The following is a 25,632-nucleotide window of genomic DNA, read 5'->3' as shown; positions in this document are numbered from 1 at the left end:
AGTTCCGACAAAGTATCGTGATTTCAACTTTTTACATCGTCACACAAAAATACAAGGAAAGTAGACTTTATGGTTGGTTCAATGGCTCGGAGTACTATGGGACTTAACAGTTGAGGTCATCAGTCCCATAGAACTCAGAACCACTTAAACCTAACTAACCTAAAGACATCACGCAAATTCGCGCCCGAGGCAGGATTCGAACCTGCGACTGTAGCGGTCGCGCAGTTCCAGACTGAAGCACCTGGAACCGCTCGGCCACTTCGGCCGGCTAGACTTTATGAACAGAGCGCAGAAGTATTGTACTACACGTAGCTTTCCTATAGCTATCCCCACAGTTCAGACAATATCTCATACTCAGAGTAATTTTTCTGGAACCATTGGTGTTCATACAACATTCTGATACTTTTAAGCAATACTACTGGGTCATACTTCAAGTGCGTTCATCTTTTAGGTAAGGCAAAACCTTCGGAAAACATTCTCAGTGAAATAGACGAGTCCTTTCTACTACTCTGCTCTACAATAGACTTGCTAATCTTTTCGTACAACATTTACATAGTTTTATATCGTAATATCAGTTCACACTTCGAGTAAGTCCATCGTTCATTCGAGACATAACGCACCACTTCATTCACAGCACATGCTTGTTACCGCTACGTACAATGGCATCGACAATCGACAGCAATTTCAGAGAAATCTCTCATACAAAACTACAAAAGTTTGATGGAGAATTCTTACGTATTATATATCAAAATTATTAGAACGGTTTTTAAACATACATGCATGCAGAATTAAAATTTTGCGGAAGTTGTTATTCTTCCTACCAACAGATGGCGGGGAAGCCGTTGCAAGCAGCATAAGATATCCAAGTTGCTCCAGCCACTAACAGATGGCGCGTGAAGGCACACTTTGCTTGACAGGCACGATGATGCCTCACCCCAGCATTACAGATTAACAAAGTAAGAAAAACAAAATACAGCGATAAATTTTTGTAGGAATTCCAGTTTCAATGCAAAAATTGGTTTGCTGCTATATTGTGCAACAACGAGAAACGTGACCATTCTTATAGCACTGAACAACCCTAAATACATAAGTCCCTCTAGAAAAGAATGAGGATGGAACTAAAGCAATGGCGCTTTCCACCTGTGGTTGTGGTGTGTACAATGAGTTGGTGGATATCCTTGATAACTTCGATCAACTTCGATAGCGCTATGCAATCGGTTGTTTTCCTGCAAATGGAAGTATGGGAAATTTTAAGTCCTAATTGACTTGGCAGTTATACTGATGCTTTCACATTTTATAGAAACTGAATTCAGAATAACAAAGTCACCAAGATCAACTGAGTTTCTCACTGCAGCTTGCAATGCGCTTGATTAAGGATTTCTCATCTTGAACACACAATGGAAGACCATTAAGCTTTCAAACCAAAAAGCAGTAATGAAGAATGTACGACTTGTCAAAGTAGTTCTTTCTATTATTGTCCCTTATCTAACGTAAGTGGGGTTAAAGCTATGCACCAGCATGATACTCTATTTCTCTGCTGGAATGATATCGTGGTTAATTTACTATTAAAGTGGTTGTTTCATGTGAACGCAAAATACCGCAAAGGAAGTGTTCATCCCAAAAAAAAAATTATGCATAAACAATAGTTCTTCATAAGCGAGGGAAATGTGATTATGAAGTAAAATGTGTAACTGGTAAGTTTCCATTGCACGAGGGGAAGAGCAGATATTAAGTATCACTTAGCTAGCGTAAAACGTAAATCAAACGTGTATTCTGCAAGCACTTAAAATGGACTGTTACGTTGTTGCACATTTATTTAATTAGGACAAATTAGTAATAACAGCGGTATTAGCAGTGTGCTACCGTACCGTTAAACATCCTACCTTTCTGAAATTAGTGGACTGTACGTCTAGGTTTAAGCTCTAAACTTCTTAATTATTCCGAAGCAGCAAAAAATGTGTCGTTGAGCAGAACAAAATCAATAGCACTCGTAAAATCAGTGTTAAAATGCGACATTGCCAAACAAATATGCAATGCTCTTTCGAAGGTCCATTATTTTGGTGTATCTACAGACGGCGGGAATCATACAAGCCAAGAAAATATTCCCATTAGTTATTTCCTTTTTTTAAACTTTAGAGAAGTGTCCCGATTAGCCCTGGTTTCTGCTCCCCAAATTACTTCCATTTTTAGACAGCGTAAGAGAAATGCCCCGATTTGCCGGACACAAATTATTGCAACCATATGTTCAGCCAAAGTATAAAAAGAAGATTTGTGCGCAGCTGCTGAAATATACGTACCACTTGGTACTGAACGGTGTGTTGCCCCAAAATTTCATGGAAAATGTTCATTTGATCTGAAAAGGTGGAAACAAAGCTTTTTAGAACGAATTTTCTAATCTCGTGTTTATCAAGACATTAAATGCTTAATTTTATTGTTTTGATAAAAAATTCGAACACTGAAAGCATTACATTTTATGTTTGATGACGAGCGGACAACGCTACACTGAAGAGCCAAAGAAATTAGTACACCTGCAGAATAACGTGTAGGGCCCCCGCGAGCACGCAGAAGTGCCGAAACACGACCTGGCACGTACTCGAGTAATATCTGAGGTAGTGCTGGAGAGAAGTGACACCATGAATTCCGCAGGGCTGTACATAAATCCGTAAGATTAAGAGGAGGTGGAGATGTCTTCTAAACAGCACGTTGCAAGGCATCCCAGATATGCTCAGTAATGTTCATGTCTGGGGACTTTGGTGATTAGAGCAAGTATTTAAACTCAGAAGAATGTTTCTGCAGCCACTCTGGAGAAATTCTGGACGTATGGGGTGTTGTCCTGCTGAAATTGCCCAACTCCGTCGGAATGCACAATGTACATGAATGGATGCAGGTGATCAGACAGGATGCTTACGTACGTGTTACCTGTCAGAGTGGTATCTATTCTGTAAATGTTTTACCGGCTTCCTGACATTCACGCACACTCGTGAAATGGTCGTACGGGAAAGTCCCCATTTCATCGCTACCTCGGAGTGTCGAGTGTCCAATCGCTCGTGCGGCGACTATAACACCACGTTCAAATTCACTTAAATCTTGATAAGCCGCCATTTTAGCAGCAGTAACCGATCTAACAACTGCGCCAGACACTTGTTGTCTTACATAGGCGTTGCCGATCGCAGCGCCGTTTTCTGCCTGTTTACATACAGAATCTCTGTATTTGAATACGCATGCCTATACCAATTTCTTAGGCGCTTCTGTTGTATATACGCCATATTCACTGCGTAACTGTGAGGACTAGATATTTACACTCTTGAAATGAATTAAAGGTGTATGCTTTACATCGGAAAGAACTTTTTTCCCGTAAAAATCAACTAAAAAAATGCTCTGAGCTCTTTAGTAAGAATAAGTACAAGTTCACAGCAACTTGTTGAGTTGACTGAGTTTATAAGGCAGCAATTCACTTGAGTACAGACGTTATCACGTTCTTTGCCTTATCAGTGTAACAAGAAAAGTAATGAGTGACTGCTCAGTATTGCTCGGGGATGCCCCTCTTTAACTCTATACTGAGTCATAACAGCAACTTCAGTGTGATTCAGCGACATTATCACGTCGATTGGCTTATCAGTCGAAGACCAGGCATAATGATTAACTTCTCATTACTGCTCGGGGATATCCCTCTGTAGCTCTGCTAATGCCTGATACCGTAGAACACTGTACGTGTGTGCCTAGCTAGACAGTTGCTCTTTTACTTTCCATGCCTGAATTCATAAAAGCGACTGTGCGCAAAACACTAATGAAGACAAATACGTTCGAATATATCATAAACAGTTACACAGTGTGCGGTTGGAAATACAATTTTCGTAGTCAAGACAACGTGAAAACCGCAAAAATTGCATATCACAAATTGTTCCAAAATGTCAGCTGTTCCGCAGCTAAAGATCAGTATTTCCTATTAAGAAAATAAAATGAACCTACTGACGATGGTGAAACTTCGCCAAAACACGTACGGTTAGAAAGAAGAAGACTGTGTTTTTTTAAAGGCAGAATCGTGTTCCAAAACATATTTGCAAGTACATTTGCTTGCTGACGTGGGCGACGTTAGAGGGGGAAAAGGAGATCGAATGACCTACATCTGACAAACAATAAAAATATGAGTCGTGTAACAAAATTGTTCAATTTGATTGGGTAAACTGAGCTGCTTTACTGTTCAGAACTTCTACCTTCGCACAGAGTCAGGTGAAGCCGTGGTAAGCACAATGGACTCGCATTCGGGAGGACGACAGTTCAAAAAATCAACAAGACTAATGCACAAACTTCCTACACTATTCACAACTCACTAAAGAGTACCATTACAGACACTACGAATGTATCATACAGCCCTCTTCGGGTCTGTTAAGTGCTTCGCAGCAAGTGCGTTGGCACATCGACTGTCTCTCACGACCCACACAGGCATCGTGAGGCGAAGACAAAGAAATGTGTTGCTCAGGATGCTGGGGGCATTTGGCACCAGTTCCATAGAAGGCCTATGCGTTTCACTTGTGACATATCCCACTGCATTAACTTTCAGAGACAGAGCAACAGCATACTCTCTGAGAAGGGGAAGACTGGACGAGGTACATGAGGTAACAGGGGAGCTTATTACAGAAACACGCCAAATAAATCTTTGGTATGTTGAGACATGGGAAAAAGAATGGAAAACATCTCACTAGAGATGTCGGGTCTTTTCCTTCTTCCAGAACATCCAGGAACCGTTGACGCTGAGAGATGTTGACCCAGGCCGCAGTATGGCACTCTTCCTGACTGGCCATGGCCCTTATACACACACCTGCGCAGCTCTGGCCTTAGCCAACGTGAAAGATGTGCATGTGGGGTACTGAGCCCCCGAACACATAACACTACAGTATCACACACACACACACACATGCAAGACCGATGACAGAAACCGAAGACATAGGGTAAGCTTTAAGAGACCCAGATAAATGGAGCATAATTATCCTCTTCACTAATGAGGTATCAAGAGCGTTACACAAGACTTATAATAAGGAACGATCACAATGTGCGAGACCACGACGACATACACACGCCACGCAGCATCATACCGATACATGGGTCAACACAGATTCAAACTCTGGAAGCAGATGAACGTACAGGCACAGATGACATGAACACACCTGTACCACCAGATAGAAGTACACATACGGCACAGTAATATATCACACGACTGCAACAGCACTGTAAGTATGCATATGGAATTAGAAATAATTTAATAATAAGAAATAACAAACGAATTTTCTTGTTTGTACAAAGTACAACATTAAGAGCTAGAAGCAATAATAAGTTTCGTAACACTATCTCCGAGAAGACTTTCATTATTCCACGCTTCGTCAATTACTCGCTTCGTATACATCACAAAGCCCTCCAGTCTATTTCGCTGATATTGTCCAGGCCCTGAATAGTCAGGGTCTCAATTTAACTAACTGTAATTTTTTTTATTCTCGTGAGCAAAATACCCTTTCACTTGCGCCCAGCTAAGTTCAGTTGCGTTAAAGGGGCAGTGATAAAAGGTGGTAGTCTGCCGACTCCACGTACATATTTATAAGCCCCCTCGTCGATAACATACGTTGGGAATTGTGGCTTCTGAAGTAACACGAGTTCTAATAATTCTGCTTTTTTTTAGTGACTCGTCCACAGTAACTCTGTGACGTCTTCACCACTGAATAATGCCTTCCTTTCGAAAGGACCGGGCTGCAAATTTATCCTTTAAAACTGAATGGTATGGGATACTGTCGAAAATAATTACTGACGGAATTTCTTAGCTTGGCAATGTCTTTTCCAACCAATTTAAAAATGTTTCATGATTCATTTCCTCGTTGTCCTCTGACGTTTACTTGGATCTGAAATACAGTTGACAGCCGGGAATACAGCCATGTTAGGTACAAGCATGGCAAAAGAATAATTCTACAGCCTTTGCCAGTGGGGACTGACATACCTTCTTTGTCGTCACTCCAACCTTTCGTAATAGTGTGACCTGCATTCACCCATATTTCATCGATCCAAGCAATGTCCTCAAAATTAATCTTTTATTTCGCGCAAAATTCTGCATAGCCCTGCGGCTATGTCTTCTCATTCCATCAACATTTTACGGCCTCAAAATTTTTTATATTTAATACCCAGACTCTGCAGAACCGGTCGTCGCAACGACGATCTGCTGCCTTCAAAAAATTCCATCTCACTCAGTGTTAAACGTAGCTTATCTAATGAAGGCCAATCTCGTTTATTATACTGATTACATGACGCTGACTCGCATCATGTGCAAAAGCATCCAGGTTTGTTACGGGTTTCTGTACACTTCTCTTCTTGCCTGGCAAATGAAGACAAGAGTCCTGCTTCACTTCTTTAGTTCTCGTGTTTCTCTTTACTAATACGAAGTGTGGACGTTTCACTAACATTAACCGCGGCTGCTGTTCGCGCGACTACTTTGGTCACCGGTAAGGGAGGTCCCCCATTTTCCGACTCCTATTCAAAGTATTTCCGCACATTGCACTTGAGTTGTCGCTATTGTCTTTTAAACGACATTCCCTGTCCGGCTCTCTCTTGTGATTTGTTTGCATCCTGGATCCTGGGTCTGACCCTTTTCGTTCGGAGTTCATCAGACATGATAAACGACACGAAAACACACACACACACAAATCGCAGCGACCCGTTGCGTGGGCGACCGAACGCTTGGTAGATCGTACGTGTGTGGCCAAATCGTAGCGGTCGGTCGCTGATCACATAAATCCCAGGCAATCTGATGGACCGAGTGCGATTCGTGCACACAATATGGCTGTCTGACTGGCTAGAAGCGGCCTGTGGCAATTCTATATTTACTAAGCGATTGTGCAGTTTTGTTTCGTTTTGAATTGCCCACGTTGTGTAAGAAATATAGGCTAGAATTTATGGTAATCAAGGGACCACGAACTACTCTGAGAAGTGAAGTGAAAGCCGGAGTTGCCATTTGTATTAAGAATAAATTTTGCAGTAATTAGCATTTTGAAGCTTATGCTGTAGAAATAGAATTGATGGGAAGTTCATAGTAACAGTCGTGATACAGTGGACTCCCCCTTATGATTTTTAGTTATTTATGAAATAAATACACGTATTATTAAAGTTTTTTTATTTTCTAGACGGAATACATTCCGGTACGTACCTACTGTAATCTTAAGAGCACATTTTAATTTAAATGTTCAGGGCAAATCTATTTTACAGTTATATACGCTACTTCCTTGTCATTTCATATAATCTAACTCTCCTTCGCACAAATTTACAATAAGAGTCCCAGTAATCAGTAGTGATGTTACTGACGTCTCTATAAACACTTCGAGTACTCTGTGTAAATACTTGAAGTTAAATTATAAGGCTAACGAATAAAAAAATTGAGGACTAATAAACGTAAAACGAATTGTATTGACACACTAGTAAGGTGTACATAACAAATTTGGCGTCGGTGAAAAATGTAATATATTCTGCAAAGAAAACCACAGTCCCCAAGAAAAGCGTTTCAAAACAAGGTTCATAAATTATAGTTGTCGTTTACTTTAAATTTATGTTTGACAAGTATTCGTTGTGATACGGAAATCCGCTGCAACTGCTGCTAAGCATAACAGTTCATTTTCCGTAGCTGAACTTCTCGACACGGTGACGTTCATAATACTGGCTGAAATCGCTTGCCAAATCTTTCGTGTGTGGGGTGTCAGGAGAGCGACCTACTGCAGGCGATCCAGCGATATCGCATGCGCGAAGTGTCAATTATTAAGCAATTTTGACCAGACTGTAGTTTGTGTTGTGTAAGAAAATCGGCAAGTTTTCTTTTGTTAAAAGAGCCATCTTGGAATTTTCTTGAAGTGCTTTTGGGAAATTAAGGTTAACTATATCTTAATGGGCAGGCGGAGGATTTGAACCATGATCCTCCCGAATGAGGCTCCAGGGTATGCGACACATTACACTGTCACGTGACGGAAACAGTACTGCCAACTTTTTCTCATCGTTTTATTGAAAATAATGTGTTTCTTTTGGCGTATTGGACTCATACTATTGATCTGTTTCTTCCGTACCCAGTCTGTTTGCTCTTTCTACATCTAGATCTCGATTTTTTTACAATTATAATAATTTTGCTTGTAACTAGCTTGCGTTCCCCGAAAGCTCGGTGTTTTTCTATTATTCGGAATTTATAATAGTATATATCAGTTCTATTCCAATTTTGAACTGAATTTTGGATGGCGTTCCTGTTATCCTGTTCTTTGCCTTTTTACATGACCTTATATAAAGGAAGCCATGAAATAAGTAGAATATTATTATTTTTTTTATAAATGCAGAAACAGAAACAGCTGTTGTCTTATTTTTCGGTAATTCATCCCTTCTTAGAACATAAACGATAAGCACCCAGGAGTCACAAAAGAAAAAAAATTAATGACAAGTAGACATCTTCTACTGCCTTCTGACCATGTTGTCACCTACAAACTTCTGAACCTGTGAACGTTGTTTCAAAGGTCCAGAAAGGTGAAAACAACTCGGCGCCAAGTATGGACAATATGAGTCAGGTTTCAGTCCTACAGATTTCACATCACGTAGTGTATCTTCAGTGCAGGTAGCCGTATGAGGGAGTGCGATGGCACGAAGCGGCAGTAGTCCTTGTGAGGCATATCCCCGGCGGTTTGATCGTAGGGCAATTGGTAGACGATTCTCCTGCAAGTGCACCTACACCGCAGCTTTGAAATCTATGACAACGGAGGCATAAATTTCTCATTAAATTCATGTTTCTTGATTTATTTTCTTGACTGTACTCGACAGGTTCTTCCACTTCATCGATTGTCTTTCGCCGTCTGTTTCGTAATGCTATCTCCAGGATTCAACACCTATGACGTTTCGATCGAATTAAATTTCTCTTTGAAGCACATGGTGTCCAAGAAGTCTTGACATATTATCTTCCGCACACATCATCGGACATACACCTTTATACCTCTTTGCAACGCGCTTTCCTACAGACAGATCCGTTTCTGATTACTATTCCAGACAGTAGTTCGGGATATGCTCAATAAGTGAAACTTGGTTTCTTCGGTCAGACAACGAGCACCCTGCTATGTCATGGCAAAAAAGAAAGTTGGAGATCTGTACTCAGCAGTGACGTAAACGGAGCACAGCCTCTCTCTGTTCCATGAATTAGCATAATACGGAGGGGTGTCAAAAAGTTTTACTTAGATAATCAGCAGCTGCATGGAATATAATTCTAAATTACTGGCTGTAAAGGAATGGATCTAGATGTATTGGTGATTTGTGATACATGAAAATATGTGCTGGACAGGGACTCAAATCCCAGATTTCCCGCTTATCGCGAGTAGTCGCCTTGAAAACTTTGGCTATCCGCGAACGCTTCCCGGTCGGTGGCTTGGTCGGGCCAGGAAGCTTGCACACACAGCCTTGAAGTTGTGAAGGTGATCGCTCGCATTAAGCGAGAAATTCGGTTTCAAGTGCCGTCCTAGCACAAATCTTCATATTTCATTATTGGAAAAAATACATCTACATCCATTTCAGTTGAGGTCGTACAAATTCGCATTAAGTGAATTAGTTGCAATAATGAAGTTTTAGTTATCTCCTCGAAAAATGAAGCTGTGACCATGAACGTGGTGACGGTGCTATTTCTGCTCTACGTATTCAATCCTTCAGTGCGGCACATCTTTCCTAACGATGGCTGACTGAGTCCTGTTAAAATGAATTGGGGCTTTATCGTATAGCAAAACCCCTCGAACAGCTTCGTGCGACACTTCGTCTTGACAGCCACCCGTGAACTCGTCCGGAGATGTCTGCAGTGTGCTCCTGTGACGGTTTGCGTCTTACTAGTATAATCTATTAGCGCTAGACCATGCTGATCTCAAAAAACACTCAGCATCAGCTTGCCCGATGATGGCTGGGTCTTCAAGTTTCTCGGCGGTGGTGAACCACCCGCATCCACTGCTTGCTTTGGTATTTTCTCTCGGGTCATTAGCGATACACCCTGCTCTCGACCACGGTGACTAGGTACCTCAAGAAGTCTTTTGGATTGGCGTGATACAGGTGCAACATTTCTCCCCCTGATTCCTTTCGGCGTGTTTTCAGTGGAAGAAACCTAGTGCGTGGCTGCATTTGCCGTGTTCAAAATTTCGTGCAAAATGTAGAGAACTGACCCATGACTAATTTTCATTTTTTACAAATATCGCCTCGATTTTGATACGCAGGACTGGAGTTTCAACGCCTCCACTTCAGTTGGGACTTCCAGTTCTTCACAGAGTGAAGATGTTTTTCTCGTACGTAAAATAAGTAAGAGACTCGAAATCATCAATTCAGTCACTCAGTGACCGTACAGGCACCGATACGAAAAACAAGCAGAATACCGAAATACTGAAATCAGTCTTCCGAAACTGTTTCACCGCGGAAAATCGTAAACAGTCCCTTCTCTCAGTCATCGTACGAAGCCATCAGGACCACATGAGATAACTGTAAGATTCTACAAACGTTATGTGAAAGAACTTGGTTCCCTGTAGCAGCAGTTTATCGTAGTCCGCTGGAGCAACGAAGGGTACCCAGCGAAGGAAAAAAGCACAGGTCATTCAAATGGTTCAAATGGCTCTGAGCACTATGGAACTTAACTTCTGAGGTCATCAGTCCCCAAGAACTTAGAACTACTTAAACCTAACTTAAACTAAGGACATCACACACATCCATGCCTGAGGCAGGATTCGAAACTGCAACCGTAGCGGTCGCGCGGTTCCAGACTGTAGCGCACAGGTCATACCCAGTTTGAAGAAGAGTCGTAGGACACATGACACAGTTATAGGCCTGTATCGTTGACGTCAGTTTGTTGTCAGAATTATGGAATATGTTTTATGTTCAAAATAATGACATTTTTTGAGAACGCAAATCTCGTCTAGGTAAATCAACATGGAGTCCGCAAACATAGATCATGCGAAACTCACCTGGTTCTATGAGATCACTAGCGCTGTAGACAACGATGCTCGGTTTATGCCGTGCCCCTTGACTTTAGGAAGGCATTTTAAACCTTCCCACACTGCGGGTTTGTGGAAAAAATACGAGCTTACCGAGTAGCGGGCCAGATTTGCGACTGGATTCAGAATTTCCTCGCAGACAGAAGTCAACATGAAACTTCCTGTCAGATTAAAACTGTGTGCCGGACCGAGTTCGAGTCTCGGTCGGGCACACAGTTTTAATCTGCCAGGAAGTTTCATATCAGCGCACACTCCGCTGCAGAGTGAAAATCTCATTCTGGAAACATCGCCCAGGCTGTGGCTAAGCCATGTCTCCGCAATATACTTTCTTTCAGGAGTGCTAGTTCTGCAAGGTTCGCAGGAGAGGTTCTGTAAAGTTTGGAAGGTAGGAGACGAGGTACTGGCAGAAGTAAAGCTGTGAGGACGGGGCGTGAGTCGTGCGTGGGTAGCTCGGTGGTAGAGCACTTGCCCACGAAAGGCGAAGGTTCCGAGTTCGAGTCTCGGTCCGGCACACAGTTTTAATCTGCCACGAAGTTTCATATCAGCGCACACTCCGCTGCAGAGTGAAAATCTCATTCTAGAAGTCAACATGTCGTTCTTAACGGAACAAAATCTACAGATGTAAAGGTTGTTTGCGGAGTACTCCAAGAAAGAGTGATAGGACCGTTACTATTTAAAATGTAGAAAAATGATGTGTTAAACGCGTCGGAAACTCTTTAAGGCTGTTCGCAGATAATGCAGTTGTCTATAAGAAAATAGCATTGCCAGAAGACAGTACCGATTTGCAAAATAACCAACAGGATATTGATTATTGGCGCAGCCTCTGGCAACTGATCCTGAACGTAACTACACTCCTGGAAATGTGTCAGACCCACCATACTTGCTCCGGACACTGCGAGAGGGCTGTACAAGCAATGATCACACGCACGGCACAGCGAGCGGACACACCAGGAACCGCGGTGTTGGCCGTCGAATGGCGCTAGCTGCGCAGCATTTGTGCACCGCCGCCGTCAGTGTCAGCCAGTTTGCCGTGGCATACGGAGCTCCATCGCAGTCTTTAACACTGGTAGCATGCCGCGACAGCGTGGACGTGAACCGTATGTGCAGTTGACGGACTTTGAGCGAGGGCGTATAGTGGGCATGCGGGAGGCCGGGTGGACGTACCGCCGAATTGCTCAACACGTGGGGCGTGAGGTCTCCACAGTACATCGATGTGGTCGGCGGAAGGTGCACGTGCCCGTCGACCTAGGACCGGACCGCAGCGACGCACGGATGCACGCCAAGACCGTAGGATCCTACGCAGTGCCGTAGGGGACCGCACCGCCACTTCCCAGCAAATTAGGGACACTGTTGCTCCTGGGGTATCGGCGAGGACCATTCGCAACCGTCTCCTTGAAGCTGGGCTACGGTCCTGCACACCGTTAGGCCGTCTTCCGCTCACGCCCCAACATCGTGCAGCCCGCCTCCAGTGGTGTCGCGACAGGCGTGAATGGAGGGACGAATGGAGACGTGTCGTCTTCAGCGATGAGAGTCGCTTCTGCCTTGGTGCCAATGATGGTCTTATGCGTGTTTGGCGCAGTGCAGGTGAGCGCCACAATCAGGACTGCATACGACCGAGGCACACAGGGCCAACACCCGGCATCATGGTGTGGGGAGCGATCTCCTACACTGGCCGTACACCACTGGTGATCGTCGAGGGGACACTGAATAGTGCACGGTACATCCAAACCGTCATCGAACCCATCGTTCTACCATTCCTAGACCGGCAAGGGAACTTGCTGTTCCAACAGGACAATGCACGTCCGCATGTATCCTGTGCCACCCAACGTGCTCTAGAAGGTGTAAGTCAACTACCCTGGCCAGCAAGATCTCCGGATCTGTCCCCCATTGAGCATGTTTGGGACTGGATGAAGCGTCGTCTCACGCGGTCTGCACGTCCAGCACGAACGCTGGTCCAACTGAGGCGCCAGGTGGAAATGGCATGGCAAGCCGTTCCACAGGACTACATCCAGCATCTCTACGCTCGTCTCCATGGGAGAATAGCAGCCTGCATTGCTGCGAAAGGTGGATATACACTGTACTAGTGCCGACATTGTGCATGCTCTGTTGCCTGTGTCTATGTGCCTGTGGTTCTGTCAGTGTGATCATGTGATGTATATGACCCCAGGAATGTGTCAATAAAGTTTCCCCTTCCTGGGACAATGAATTCACGGTGTTCTTATTTCAATTTCCAGGAGTGTATATATAACATATTGCGCAAACATAGGAAAGGAAGCCCTCTATCTTACAACTACACAATTGATGATAAATTGCTGGAAACAGTATATACGGCAAAATATTCAGGAGTAACTATCCAGAGCAACTTCAAGTGGAATAACCTCATAAGTCAAATACTGTGGTAGGAAAAGCAGATACCAGACTGGGACCCGCAAAAAGAATTTCAAGGAAATAAAACTCATCCACACAGAAGTGGCCTGTTCGAGCGATTCTTCAGTATCGTTTACCAATCTGGAAAACTTACAGGGTAGGACTGATAGTAGAGTAGAGAAGATCCAACGAAAAGCGGTTCGTTTCGTCACGGGGTCATTTAGCCGGCGCGAAAGCGTTACAGAGATGCTCAATAAACTCCGTAGGCAGACGTTACAGGAGAGGTGATGCACATCATGGAGAGGTTTCCTATTAAAATTTTGAGAAAGTGAATACAGTAAACTCTCGATTATCCTCCGACGAATTATCCGCGGCCTATTTCTCCTTTTTTTCTCTTCTCTTTTATTTCTACTGAAAATTTTCCATTAACCCATCAGCGCTCGCGGGTGAACGATGATCTTATGTTACGAGTGTAGTAAACACTGTGCTGCTCGAACGCTGCATGACCTGGACGGGGTTTTGTTACAAAGTAGTATAAGGTAACGTGAAACTGGATTGCTCGGCACACGTTGTAAGTACCTAATTTTCACATATTTTTTGAAGATTAAAGTAGAATTTATTATAGACGTTAATTAGTTATGTTAACTACGATATTGTAATTAATTTTTATTTTCTAACAACCCTAATGCATCACTGTGTACCTGAATTGCGGATTATCCGGGGAATTCGATTATCCGCATTTTTCAGTTCTCCAATTGCCGCGGGTAGTCGAGAGTTAACTATATTTCCTTCCACATACATCTCGTGAAATGCTGACGATGAAAAATTTGAGAAATTAGAACTAATACAGCGGCTTATCGGTAGTATTTCTTCCCATGTACCATTCGCGGGTGAAACGAGGAAGGGGGGGGGGGGAGACCAGTTGGTGGTAGCAGAGTAGTACCCTTCGCCACACACCGTCAGGTGGGTTGCCGATTATTGATGTAGATATAGAGACTGTCTCTCACTTCGCTCTTCGTCATTCAGTTGTTTGCCAACACTAGAAGCGTCTGCAAAACTGTCATATGGCGGTGCATCGTTGTACATTACTACCAAATCATGACTGATTGTTGCATCCTTGCTCCTTTTCAACAGCAGAAAACGAATCGACGCTCGATATTCCACCTTTTCAATCAAAACTTCGTGAATACTCCTCCGACAGTGACATTAGGTGTCGCTAATCTCACCAAGCTTATTCGCCTAAAATCGAATTGGGCTGCACTTTTGGTTGTTACCAAGGTTAGAATTTTCAGGTGCGCACCTTTCTTCATAGGGTAAATTAAAGCTCCTCGGAAAGATATCGAACTATAAAATTTGCCTCTAGTTGCGAAAAGACACATTTTTCGTGGCCCTTTTTTGGGACCTTAACTCCTGTTTCCTCAACCATGTCCATAATCACCCTTTGACTGATCTTCTTGAGAGCGTTTTATTATTTGTAAGAGAAATAACCTGCATGTTTAATTCCATTTGTATCAACGTAAATATTTAACTTCATTTAAGGCCTCCCTAGCTTTTAGTGAAAATGCAAATAGAGAGCCTAGCTCCTTCAGTAAACGTGGGACTGAAAGCACACCTGCGACAATGGAAAATAATTGTCTGCACGACAGATCCTCCTCCTCTCATTTTACCGCTTTGAACAGCCTGCAACAATGCGAATAATAATGACTGTATTTTACTCAGCCCTTTTAATTTCCTCAGGATCAGTAGCCCGGTGTTCGTGAATGTAAGTTCTTTGCTAAACCAAGATATTACTAGATTTTAACATGTCGAACGTGTGTAGTGCCCGATTTTTTGTTCTGGCTCAGGAATTCAAACAAAATTCCAGAGAAACTCATGGAACTGTTACGCGATGTGCTATTTGCGATCCAGGAATTTTGTTCGAGGATAAAGACCAGCGAGATCGCACGAAACAACACATTTCCAATTCTAAGCATCAAAACTTTTTAACGAAGCACGTAAACCTCTATTACGAAATGCAGTTGAAGAATTTCAACATTGATTTATATGCATCTCTTACACAAGCAGTAATCCCAATCAGTAAAGTGAACTATAAAATCTTCTAGGGATTTCTATAACAATACACAAATGTCAATGTCCGACGATAGTTCTTTAAGAAAAAACTACGCGAAGCCTGTTTACCAAGAAACCATACAAATAATCAAGGAGAAAGTTCTAGGCTGCAGTGTGGGCATCATTCTGGATGAATCCATAGATCAATGGAACGCTTATGTTTTGAACATTTTAGTTATTCCCTTAGCAGGGGAGAAAGTTAAGCCCAAATTGTTAAAAATGTATGAGTTGCAGAAAACCGATGTCAGCACAGTGATGTAATCAATCATGGACTTCTGTCAATATTGTGATATTGAGTGGAAAAGGTTCTGCTGGTGGTTACATTCCAGGCTCCATACATGGTTCTAGCTATTAATCTATTGATACCTATGTCCCCTACACTGAAGCACGTGACATGCTTGCTCTTAGCCCTTCGCAGGATTAGTAAATCCATAAGGAACGAATACGATATCGCAAATCAATTCATCCCTGCCCTGAAGGACATTGAACTGAAAGCTCCGAGTCGTGGTGGAGCCTGCCGATAAATCACTGATGCGCCTCTTCCAAATTTTCCGGACATTACTCACTAGGTATCATGTATTGATTGTGGTACCACGTTGTGTGAGAATTTGGGCAAGATTAAAGATTATCTGCCTTCTTTGTTTCCAGTCGACGCAAATGCTATTTCCAAGACACGGTAATTTCTGCTACCAGAGAAAATACATAATTTGTAGAGAGAACTATTTTGTGTCCATAGTCATAAGTACCTGACTGCAGCTGCTAAATGGTTACACGAACATTGTCTTGGAAAGGAAAACCAGTAGGATATTTTTACTTCCGTCAGGGAGCGATTAGATGGCTTTGCGAAACACAAGCTCGAGTCTAGTCTTCAGAAGAATCCGGATAATAAGGAATTAGCCGCATTTGTTGAGCTGCCATTCTGAGTGAACACAAAGTTTGTCCCACTTGTTTCTGTGGACGCCGAAAGAAGCCTTAGCATCTGTTAAGACGTTCTGTCTCCTAACAGTAACAGGGTTGTTTTTAAAAATGCAGAAGTGCTTAACTGCCTTGATGTTCCGTGTTTTTTCCTTCTTCTGATGAGTGATGATTTGATGCAGTTGTTTGGAACTCAATATGTTCGAATAGGAGAGAATTTGTTGAATTAGTTCTGTAAATCAGCACCTTTTTGTCTCCTTTTTAGGGCTCCGTGCCTGAATCTGTTAAAAAGGAACCGTTGTAGGATGGTTTTGTTGTCCATCTTCTGTCTGTCTGTCTGACTGTTAAGGACGCTTTTACTACGAGTAGACGTATCAACTTCAAATTTTTCTCACATATTAAGGTCTGTGGCTCCTTGGCGGCGTAAAAATTTTAAGCTTCTAAGCCACTTCAACCGAAAGATACGGCCATTTGTGTCACATATTTTTATACTCAAAAACTCAATGAAAACCTGAAGGGTGCTTCCTGTTGACTAAAATCATGAAATTTGACAAGAAGCAAGGTTTCACACTACACGTGAAGGAAAAAAGTCAGAAAATTGTTAATCTGTAATTACATAAAATGAAAAAAATCTTTTTGTAATTTTTATAAGCCTGTTTATCTGTTCATTTTTTACGACGCCTTTTTCTATGGAACAGATTGGCGTATCAAGTTCAAATTTATGTCACATACTAGTGACTTGTAGTGCCTTGGCGCTGCAAAAGATTTCGGCGTCTAAGTCATTGCAATCTAAAGATTCGGTAATTTATATCGCGTATTTTGATATTCAAAAACGCACTCGTCAAAACCAATAGGGTAGTTACGTTGACCTAGAATCGTGAGATTCGGCAAGAAAGAAGGTTTCTAGTACTGTTCAAAATCTGAAATTTGTAAAATTTTAATTATATCGCATAAAAATATCTTTTGTCATAGGGACATTGCATTCATCATCCTTCAAAAGCATAATAGACAAACATTGCTGCACGCAAAGATAAAATATAAGTTATAGTCACGTTTCAGTAAGTAAATAAAAACGCGTTATCAAAACTTCTCTCTTACACGTATATAAATGAAGTCCCCTGCTCGCTTCTTTTTGTATCTTCGGGCTATATATGTACGGAACCATCGGTGTGCCAGTCGTACTCGCACTTCGTTAATTTTTTACCTTACTTGAGCACATTTTCTCTTCCTTTTTTCATTTGAAATTCACACCTAAAGTTCCTATCCCCTGTTATTAGTCTATGAAAAACTCGAACTGAAACTTCCTGCAGATTAAAACTGTGTGCCGGACCGAGACTCGAACTCGGGACCTTTGCCTTTCGTGGGCACGTTTGTAGAGCACTTGCACGTGAAAGGCAAAGGTCTCGAGTTCGAGTCTCGCTCCGGCACACAGTTTTAATCTGCCAGGAAACTTCATATCAGCGCACACTCCGCTGCAGAGTGAAAGTTTCATTCTGAAAACTCGAACTGTCAGTTGCTACATAGGTGGGATCAGTTTCAGCCGGGGCTGTAGGAGCTGTCAACAAAAGAACAACATCCGCTATACTGCTGTATTCCGACTGTGCTGGATCGCGCTGCGTGTAGTTGTGACAGCGGCAGCTACTGCTGAGGCAGACGGTGTTGCTGCAGGCTGGAGAAGATGCGGAGCGCGATGCGCGCCGGGCAGGAGGTGCTGGTGCAGACGTCGACGGGCAGCTTCCGGTTCCAGGGCATCTCGGAAGCGTTCACGCGGCGCCTCTTCGAGTGGGAGCAGGCGCGCGGCATCGGGCCAGAGGACTCCACGTTCGCGCTGCTCGACCCTCGCTACCGGCCGCGACCGCGACAGCCGGCGGCCATCGACGAGAACGGTCAGTCGCTGCAGCGCTGCATTCTGCCAGACGAGCACACAGTCATTTAGGAATCAACATAGTTTTGAAAAACCATGATTTTACTCAATGGCCGTGATGCCTCTTTATCAAAACTGCAAGTTTTGGTCAAATAACAGACCATTCTCAGGTATTTAATTAAAAAAAAGACAAACAACAGCACATCATACACTTCACCCTGTGAACACATTGCCTAATGTACAGGATGATGATATTACAACCTAAAAAAGTGTCCATGGCTCTTGAGCTATGCATTATAAAGTCAATATTTACAAGACATTTTTTTCTTGTTTTCGCCCACATTACCGCCTCCAAAAATATGGAAACCAAAGACCTTCCAATAGAAGAGACACGTTTCACAGTATCGAAGATGAACAAGTGCTCATACCTCTTTGGGTATCCATCCCTGTTTATTAGACATATCTTTTTTTGTTTTGGTCCATACTACAAGCTGTGCAAGTTGCCTTCCTGCAACTCAGCAGCAACAGTACAGGTGCATGTATATACGACGGCTATCCACAAAGTACATTACGTTTTGGAATTAAAAATAAATAAAGTATTGGAAATTTTTTTTATTATATACAGATGAAAGCCACACTTAAGTACTACTTTTCTACATAGTTGCCATTTAAATTAAGGCACTTATCGTAGCGATGGACGAGCTTGGAAATTCCTTCGTCGTAAAATTCGGCCGCCTGCGCCATCAACCACGTGGTTACCTCTTTTGGGACAGAAAAGTTGTGATTTCTGTGGATTTCCTGGAAAGAGGCACTACAATAAACTCTCAAAGGTATTGCCAAACTCTGCACAACCTCAGAAGAGCAATACAAAACAAGCGCAGGGGAAAGTTGGGCTCAAAGATCTTGCTGATTCACGACAACGCCCGGCCCCACACGGCAAATGCCACTCGTGAAGTTCTCGAATCTTTTAAGTGGGAGTTGTTTCCTCATCCGCCGTACAGTCCCGACCTGGCACCGAGCGACTTCCACTTATTCGTAGCAATGAAGAAGTGGTTGGCTATGCAGTGTTTTGATGACGACGCACAGCTTCAAGAAGAGGTAACTATGTGGTTGAAGGCGCAGTCGGTCGAATTTTACGACGAAGGAATTTCCAAGCTCGTCCATCGCTACGATAAGTGCCTTAATTTAAATGGCAACTATGTAGAAAAGTAGTATTTAAGTGTGGCTTTCATCTGTATATAATAAAAAAAATCCAATACTTTATTTATTTTTAATTCCAAAACGTAATGTACTTTGTGGACAGCCTTCGTATTTCGTTGTCAGAGGTGTCAGAATGATTTTTGCTTATAAATTTCGACCTGATCGTTTCCGGACCAGATTCCATTACCTTAAATTGATACATTTACCCGTCTCCATCATTCTTGGAAGTTCGTACCGTCGTCACAGTATCACTCTGTATAAATCGGGTATTTCTCCTCATTCTAGAGGTTTAATGCATTTGATCTGTAACGTTTGTCTAGATATAGATGTTCATGATTGAGGCATATGCTGTAATTAATGTCGTTTTATATAGCCGAGAACGGTTTGTTGTTGGACTAAAGCTGGTAGTTTTAATACAAAGTCGTACAGATGATTATTAGACGGTTTCACAATGTACCATTTTATATTTTCCGGTATCCCAAGACTACACATCAAATTTGATTTTCATCCTCCAGTTTTGTCTATCTGTCCATAAATTTTCTTCAATATTTATTCTTCCGACAGAGGTCTGAATTCCTTGAATCCTTGTGGTCGGCGTCCTCCCTCTTTTCTTTCTTCCTGGTGACCCCCATTCCATAATTCTCTGTGATAATCTCTCCTTTGAACATCCTTTTTGTATGTCCATATCATAACAGTTGTTTTTCTTCTATAAAATCTGTTTGTAACGTCCATTTTCTTCCTCATGACTTCATTTCTGATTCTTTCTCGCCTAGATATCCCTGAAGACCGCCTCCAAAAGTCCATCTCCGTTGCCATCAACCTTTTCATTATTTGCGATTTAACTGCCCATACTTCTGACCCATACGCCATAATGCTTCCGATAATTGTGTTGAAGATTTTTCTTTTTGTTTCCTTTCTAAATTATTGTTCCCATAAAATACCATTTACTGTTCCAACAGTAAACTTCCCAACATTTATTATTGAATTAATTTCCTTGTCTTGTTTTCCTTCTTGTGTGACATTGACTCCTAAATATTTGTACACTTCAGTGAGTTCAATCCCTTCTTCCACTATCAAATCTTGATTTGTGTCTCCTGTTATCATATATTTTGTTTTATTCCTGTTGACCTGAAGTCCCTATTTTTATACTGCATACACAAACATAGACAAGAGCAAACATAGACAAGAACAATAAAACCAATAAAATAGCGTGGCTACTTCCGTTGCAGCCGTGTCTTCTGAAGATGTATATCCACATCACCGTTGTAACGTATATGCAACTAACATGTGTGGAGCTACAACAAATATGCCTATGTTCATTAGTGAAAATGGACTCGATAAGCAGCCTGAGCTATCAGTAAACGGAATCTAACCTGCATAACACTGTGTGCATGTTGTATGAGCGTCAGTTTCACTGTCATTTAAGCCCTCAACAGATCGTTGCATGAAAAACTTAAAACTAACATCTAGATAAGCTATCTGACTGGATATTTGAATATGAAAAACTCCATGAACAAATGAACCTGTAACAAAGAGTACCTAAGCTATCTGTGTTTTTGAACAAGAATTTACAAGTGATACAGAATCTGGCTTGTTCAACGGAATTTACTGGATTAGGGTACAAGACATGTTGTGGTGTGTCAGTGTCTCTGTTTTGGCCCTAAGTTTTGCATTCACCTCTTTAGATAACTGCCTTTTTCCATGTGGTTTACAGCAATTCGCAGCAGCAGCAGCTAAAGCTTATTGTTACTAACAATGAATATAATAAAACTAGTAAATAACTTGTGAGAAGGGATTTCATAAATTACGTCTATTTAAAACTTCAGAATCATCATAACCCATAAACAATAATAGACAATGACTATTACAATGACATAGGTATCAATAATGGCTGAGTGCCAGATTAACACGTTATTTCATTTTCAATTTATATTTACATTTAATAACCACAGCATATTTATTAATTAGATGTGGAGAATAATTATTGTTATTATTTGGAGGATAAGGAGGCTTATTTAACTGACAAGCAAAACATGGGATTATTGCAAACTCGGACTAACAATCACGAGCCTAACCCTGCAATTGCTTTTGAGCTGTGCTTGCGAATTTTGCCTTGAATTCTATCTTCAAGCGTAGTTAAGCTATCTAAATCTCTCCTGGCTATTTAAATAAAATCAGGCCTGAGTGTGGTAAGATCTGACGTGAGGGCAATGTGACACGTCTTCTGTCTCTGAGCTCTCGACCGACACTACTACTTCCACTCTTGCAGACAAGAAAACATAAACGGCTCTAAGCACTATGGGACTTAACATCTGAGGTCATCAGTCCCCTAGACTTAGAACTACTTAAATCTAACTAACCTAAGGACATCACACACAACCATACCCGAGGCAGGATTCGAACCGGCGACCGCAGCAGCCGCGGGCTCCGGCTGAAGCGCCTAGAACCGCTCGGCCACCGCGGCCGGCTACTCTCGCAGACAGACCTCGTCTCAGAACAATGCTTAGAATCGCGCTCCCGTGCTTCGCCCTCAGAATGTTACTGTCGATATCTGAGAGCTTACACGACGCAAAGAATAGCGTTAAGTTGGCTATATTGTTTTCAATGTAATGGAGAGGTCTGACACATTCCTTATGCCGTCAAGTTGTAAAACATTAAAATGTTGTCAATAGGTATTGGCAGCGTCACAGTAACAACGCTACACGTGCACAGCCCGTGTATCTTTTTGAAACCCACATCCCGCAGAAAAACACAAAAGTAGCGCGTTGCTTCTGTGTTCGTCAGCGGGTCTTCCTGTAACGCTCTACTTCTATGTTTGTCCTCGAGATGTGGTTTCCTGGAATATAGACAGGCTGTGCACGTATAGACCTGTCATTATGACGCTACCAATACCTATGGACAACATATACCATTCCATTTTAATCTGTTTTGCCAGCTGACGCTGATGTGGTTGTACATTTGAAGGAGACACGACAGGAAGGTAAGCAGGGTTATTGACTTCCGAAAATGCTTAAATTCCAGTGTTTCTCGCACTATAATTGGATGGTAGAGCCGGCATTTTAACATCGACTTTTACCACGATGACCTCATATCTATTTAGAATAAAATAAAGTGGCCCGTCTACATTTGAATTATTATTTCTTTAGTTACATAATTCTAGCACATTTTTGACTGGTTATTGATCTGTTACTTTTTCATAGCAGCACCAAAACCATTCTTATCAAGGTTCCGAAATATCTAGGGCCACCACCGGTGGTACTGCACAGAAGAAAACTAATCGATCTTTTACGACAAACACCGAGATGGTTCCTTTGAAAGGGCACGGCCGATTTCCTTTCCCATCCTTCCGTATTCAAAGCTTGTGCTCCGTCTCTAATGACTTCGTTGTCGACGGGACGTTAATTCTAATCTTGTTTCCTTGCTTTAATCCACCTTTGTAGCATATCAGGAAGGCGAGTCAATAGGTAAACAATTCTCTATTATTCCAATTTCGTATAGCGCGCGGAAAGAATGAACACCTATATCTTTCCATGCGAGCTCTGATTTCCCTTATTTTATCGTGATGATCGTTCCTCCCTATGTAGGTCGGTGTCAAAATATTTTCACATTCGGAGTAGAAAGTTGTTGATTGGAATTTCGTGAGAAGATTCCGTCGCAACGAAAAATGCCTTTCTTTTAATGATTTCCAGTCCAAATCCTGTATCATTTCTGTGACACTCTCCCCCATATTTCGCGGTAATACAAAACGTGCGGCCTTTCTTTGACGTTTTCGATGTACCCCATCAGTCCTTTCTGGTAAGGATATTTTGATGGGGATGGAGAAGGCTTCCTCCTTCGCGTAGTAACCGTTTATGAGCGTGGCACTACGAAGCACAGAATAAGCGAGATAGCACGATGTGGAAACATGCAACTTCGACAACAGCAAAAAATTCAAACGCCACCTACCGTGCAATGCTGACCTAGCTCAAGGAGATTTTGCCTTTTTGGTTCGATGAAGGATCAACTTCTTGAATCCAACTTTTTGAATTTTGGTATGTGCGTGCTCGGCAGCTCAGTCGGCATCCATCCGAGACAGCGGGAACGTCTCTGCGCATCTGGTTTTTTCGAAATTCGAATCTGAAATGTGCGCTGCAATCGAAAATCTAGCCAGCTGTGAGGTGCGGGCCGTGATATGGTTTTTGTTGGCAAAAACCTAAAACCTATAGAAATTTATCGTGAACTATGCGAAGTGTATGGAAACAATGCAATGAGCTAATGTTCCGTCCGGAAATGATGCATTCGGTTTAAAAATTGCCGAGCATGATGAAGAGAAGAATGGACACCCGAGCATTGTGACTGGCGATCTTGTCGCTAAAGTTGATGAAACGATTCGTGATAACCGTCCCTTCACAATAACGGAGCTTTCGCTTTCTTCTCCACAAGTTTCACGGACTTCGTTGTTTGAAATTGTCACTCAAAAGCTAGGGTACCACAAATTTTGTGCACGGTGAGTGCCCAAAATGCTTACAGCGAATGGGGGCAACGTTGACATTTCTAGAAGCCTACCACAAACATGGTGATTCATTACTGGATCGAATCGTAACCGGTGACGAGACTTGGGTGAAACACGTTAATTGTGAGTCAAAACTACAGTCCATGGAGTGGGAGCACACAAGGTCCCCCTAAAAACGAAGAAAATGTTTGCAAACCCTGTCAGCAAGGAAGTTGATGGCGACAGTGTTTTGGGATAGGCAAGGTATGCTTCTTATTGATTTTCTCGAACGTGGAGCAACCTTAAATTCTGCCCGGTACCGTCAAACTTTGCACAGCCTTAGAAGAGCAGTTCAAAACAAACGCCGAGGAAGGCTGACTTCCAAAATTTTGTTTTTGCACGACAGTGCCCGACCTCACACGGCAAACCGCACTAAGGAAGTCCTTCATTCATTCGGAAGGGAAATTTTCCCTCATCCGCCCTACGGCCCCGATCTTGCACCAAGCGACTCCCAGTTGTTTCCCAAGATGAAGAACTGGCTTAAACACAGCGCTTTGATGACAACGCGGAACTCCAGGCGGGCATGACTCATTGGCTGAAGTCTCAGGCGGCAGAATTTTACGACGCAGGTCTTTGAAAGCTTGTCCACAGCTATGATTAGTGCCTCAATGTGTTTGGTGACTATGTGTAAAAGTAGTATGTCAGTCGCTCTTTCAGACGTATATAATAAAATGTATTTCTTCCACTTAGTTTTCTTTTTTTTAATGCCAAAAGGTTTGCTACTTTCTGAATAGCCCTCGTACATAGAGTTTGAAGGAGATCATGTAGAGTAACAGTGCCCCCTTGCAATATTGTTTTCTGAATTAAAAATTAGTTTTTAAACAATTGCTTTTGTTTTTTTGACTTGCTCCCGTAAATTCACTTGTTCACGGTGGCGTCTCCAGCTTCCGTGCGCACATGACATCGTAGCGCAAGCGACATCCAAGGTTTTCACGCTAGCATCCTTCCATAAAATGTTCTACGTGTTCAGACCGCATCATATCTGAGTTAAAATTCGAGCTTTCGAAGATTTACACCATATCTTTTGTCAGGAGATGACAGTCATCCGATAGCTCGAGTTTTAACTCTGATTAGATGCGGCCAGAACACTGAGAAGATTTTACGCATTGGGCACAAAGTTTCACCCACGTTCTAGCAACCCTAGAGTTTCTGGGGCAAATGCCACAGACAGTTAGAATAACGTAAGGAAAAGAAAGGAATGACTCAGCCCAACAAAGCAGCAACTCCCCGTACTAAAAGGTGTGCACATCAAGAAAAGATAATGTTATGCATCGGGTAGAACAGCAACTGTGTGGAGCACTACGAATTGCTTCCCCGAGGTGTAACCCCCACTGCTGACGTTTATTGTCAACAACTGAGATGTCTTGCAGACGTAATCTGATAACAACATCAGGAAGACTGCTTGAAATGATGCTTCTCCGCGATAACGCCCGCCCGCATTCTGTTAGACCAACAACAAACGCTGTACAGGAGTTGGGTTGGGAAACCATTCCGCATCCACCGTGTTTACCTGACTTTGCCCTCTTAGCTTTTCACCTTCTCCACTCTGTATCGAACGACTTTCTAGGAAGTTCCTTTCCAGATAAAGAAGCGCCCCCAACATGGCTCGACGAGTTCTTCGCCTCATAGCCACT

General features: G+C 42.5%; 1 protein-coding gene across 1 annotated transcript in view; it reads left to right on the top strand.

Annotated features, from left to right (window-relative positions):
* LOC126153633 (uncharacterized) overlaps positions 1-25,632 on the top strand; it is a 558,426-nt gene that overhangs the window by 371,374 nt on the left and 161,420 nt on the right. The window contains exon 9 of the mRNA XM_049916084.1: positions 18,072-18,289. Coding sequence (XP_049772041.1) covers positions 18,072-18,289 — 218 coding nt within the window. The remainder of the gene's footprint in view (positions 1-18,071; positions 18,290-25,632) is intronic.

The sequence above is a fragment of the Schistocerca cancellata genome, chromosome 2, assembly GCF_023864275.1.
Source record: "Schistocerca cancellata isolate TAMUIC-IGC-003103 chromosome 2, iqSchCanc2.1, whole genome shotgun sequence".
NCBI lineage: Eukaryota > Metazoa > Arthropoda > Insecta > Orthoptera > Acrididae > Schistocerca > Schistocerca cancellata.
This window is presented reverse-complemented; position numbering and strand designations above follow the sequence as displayed.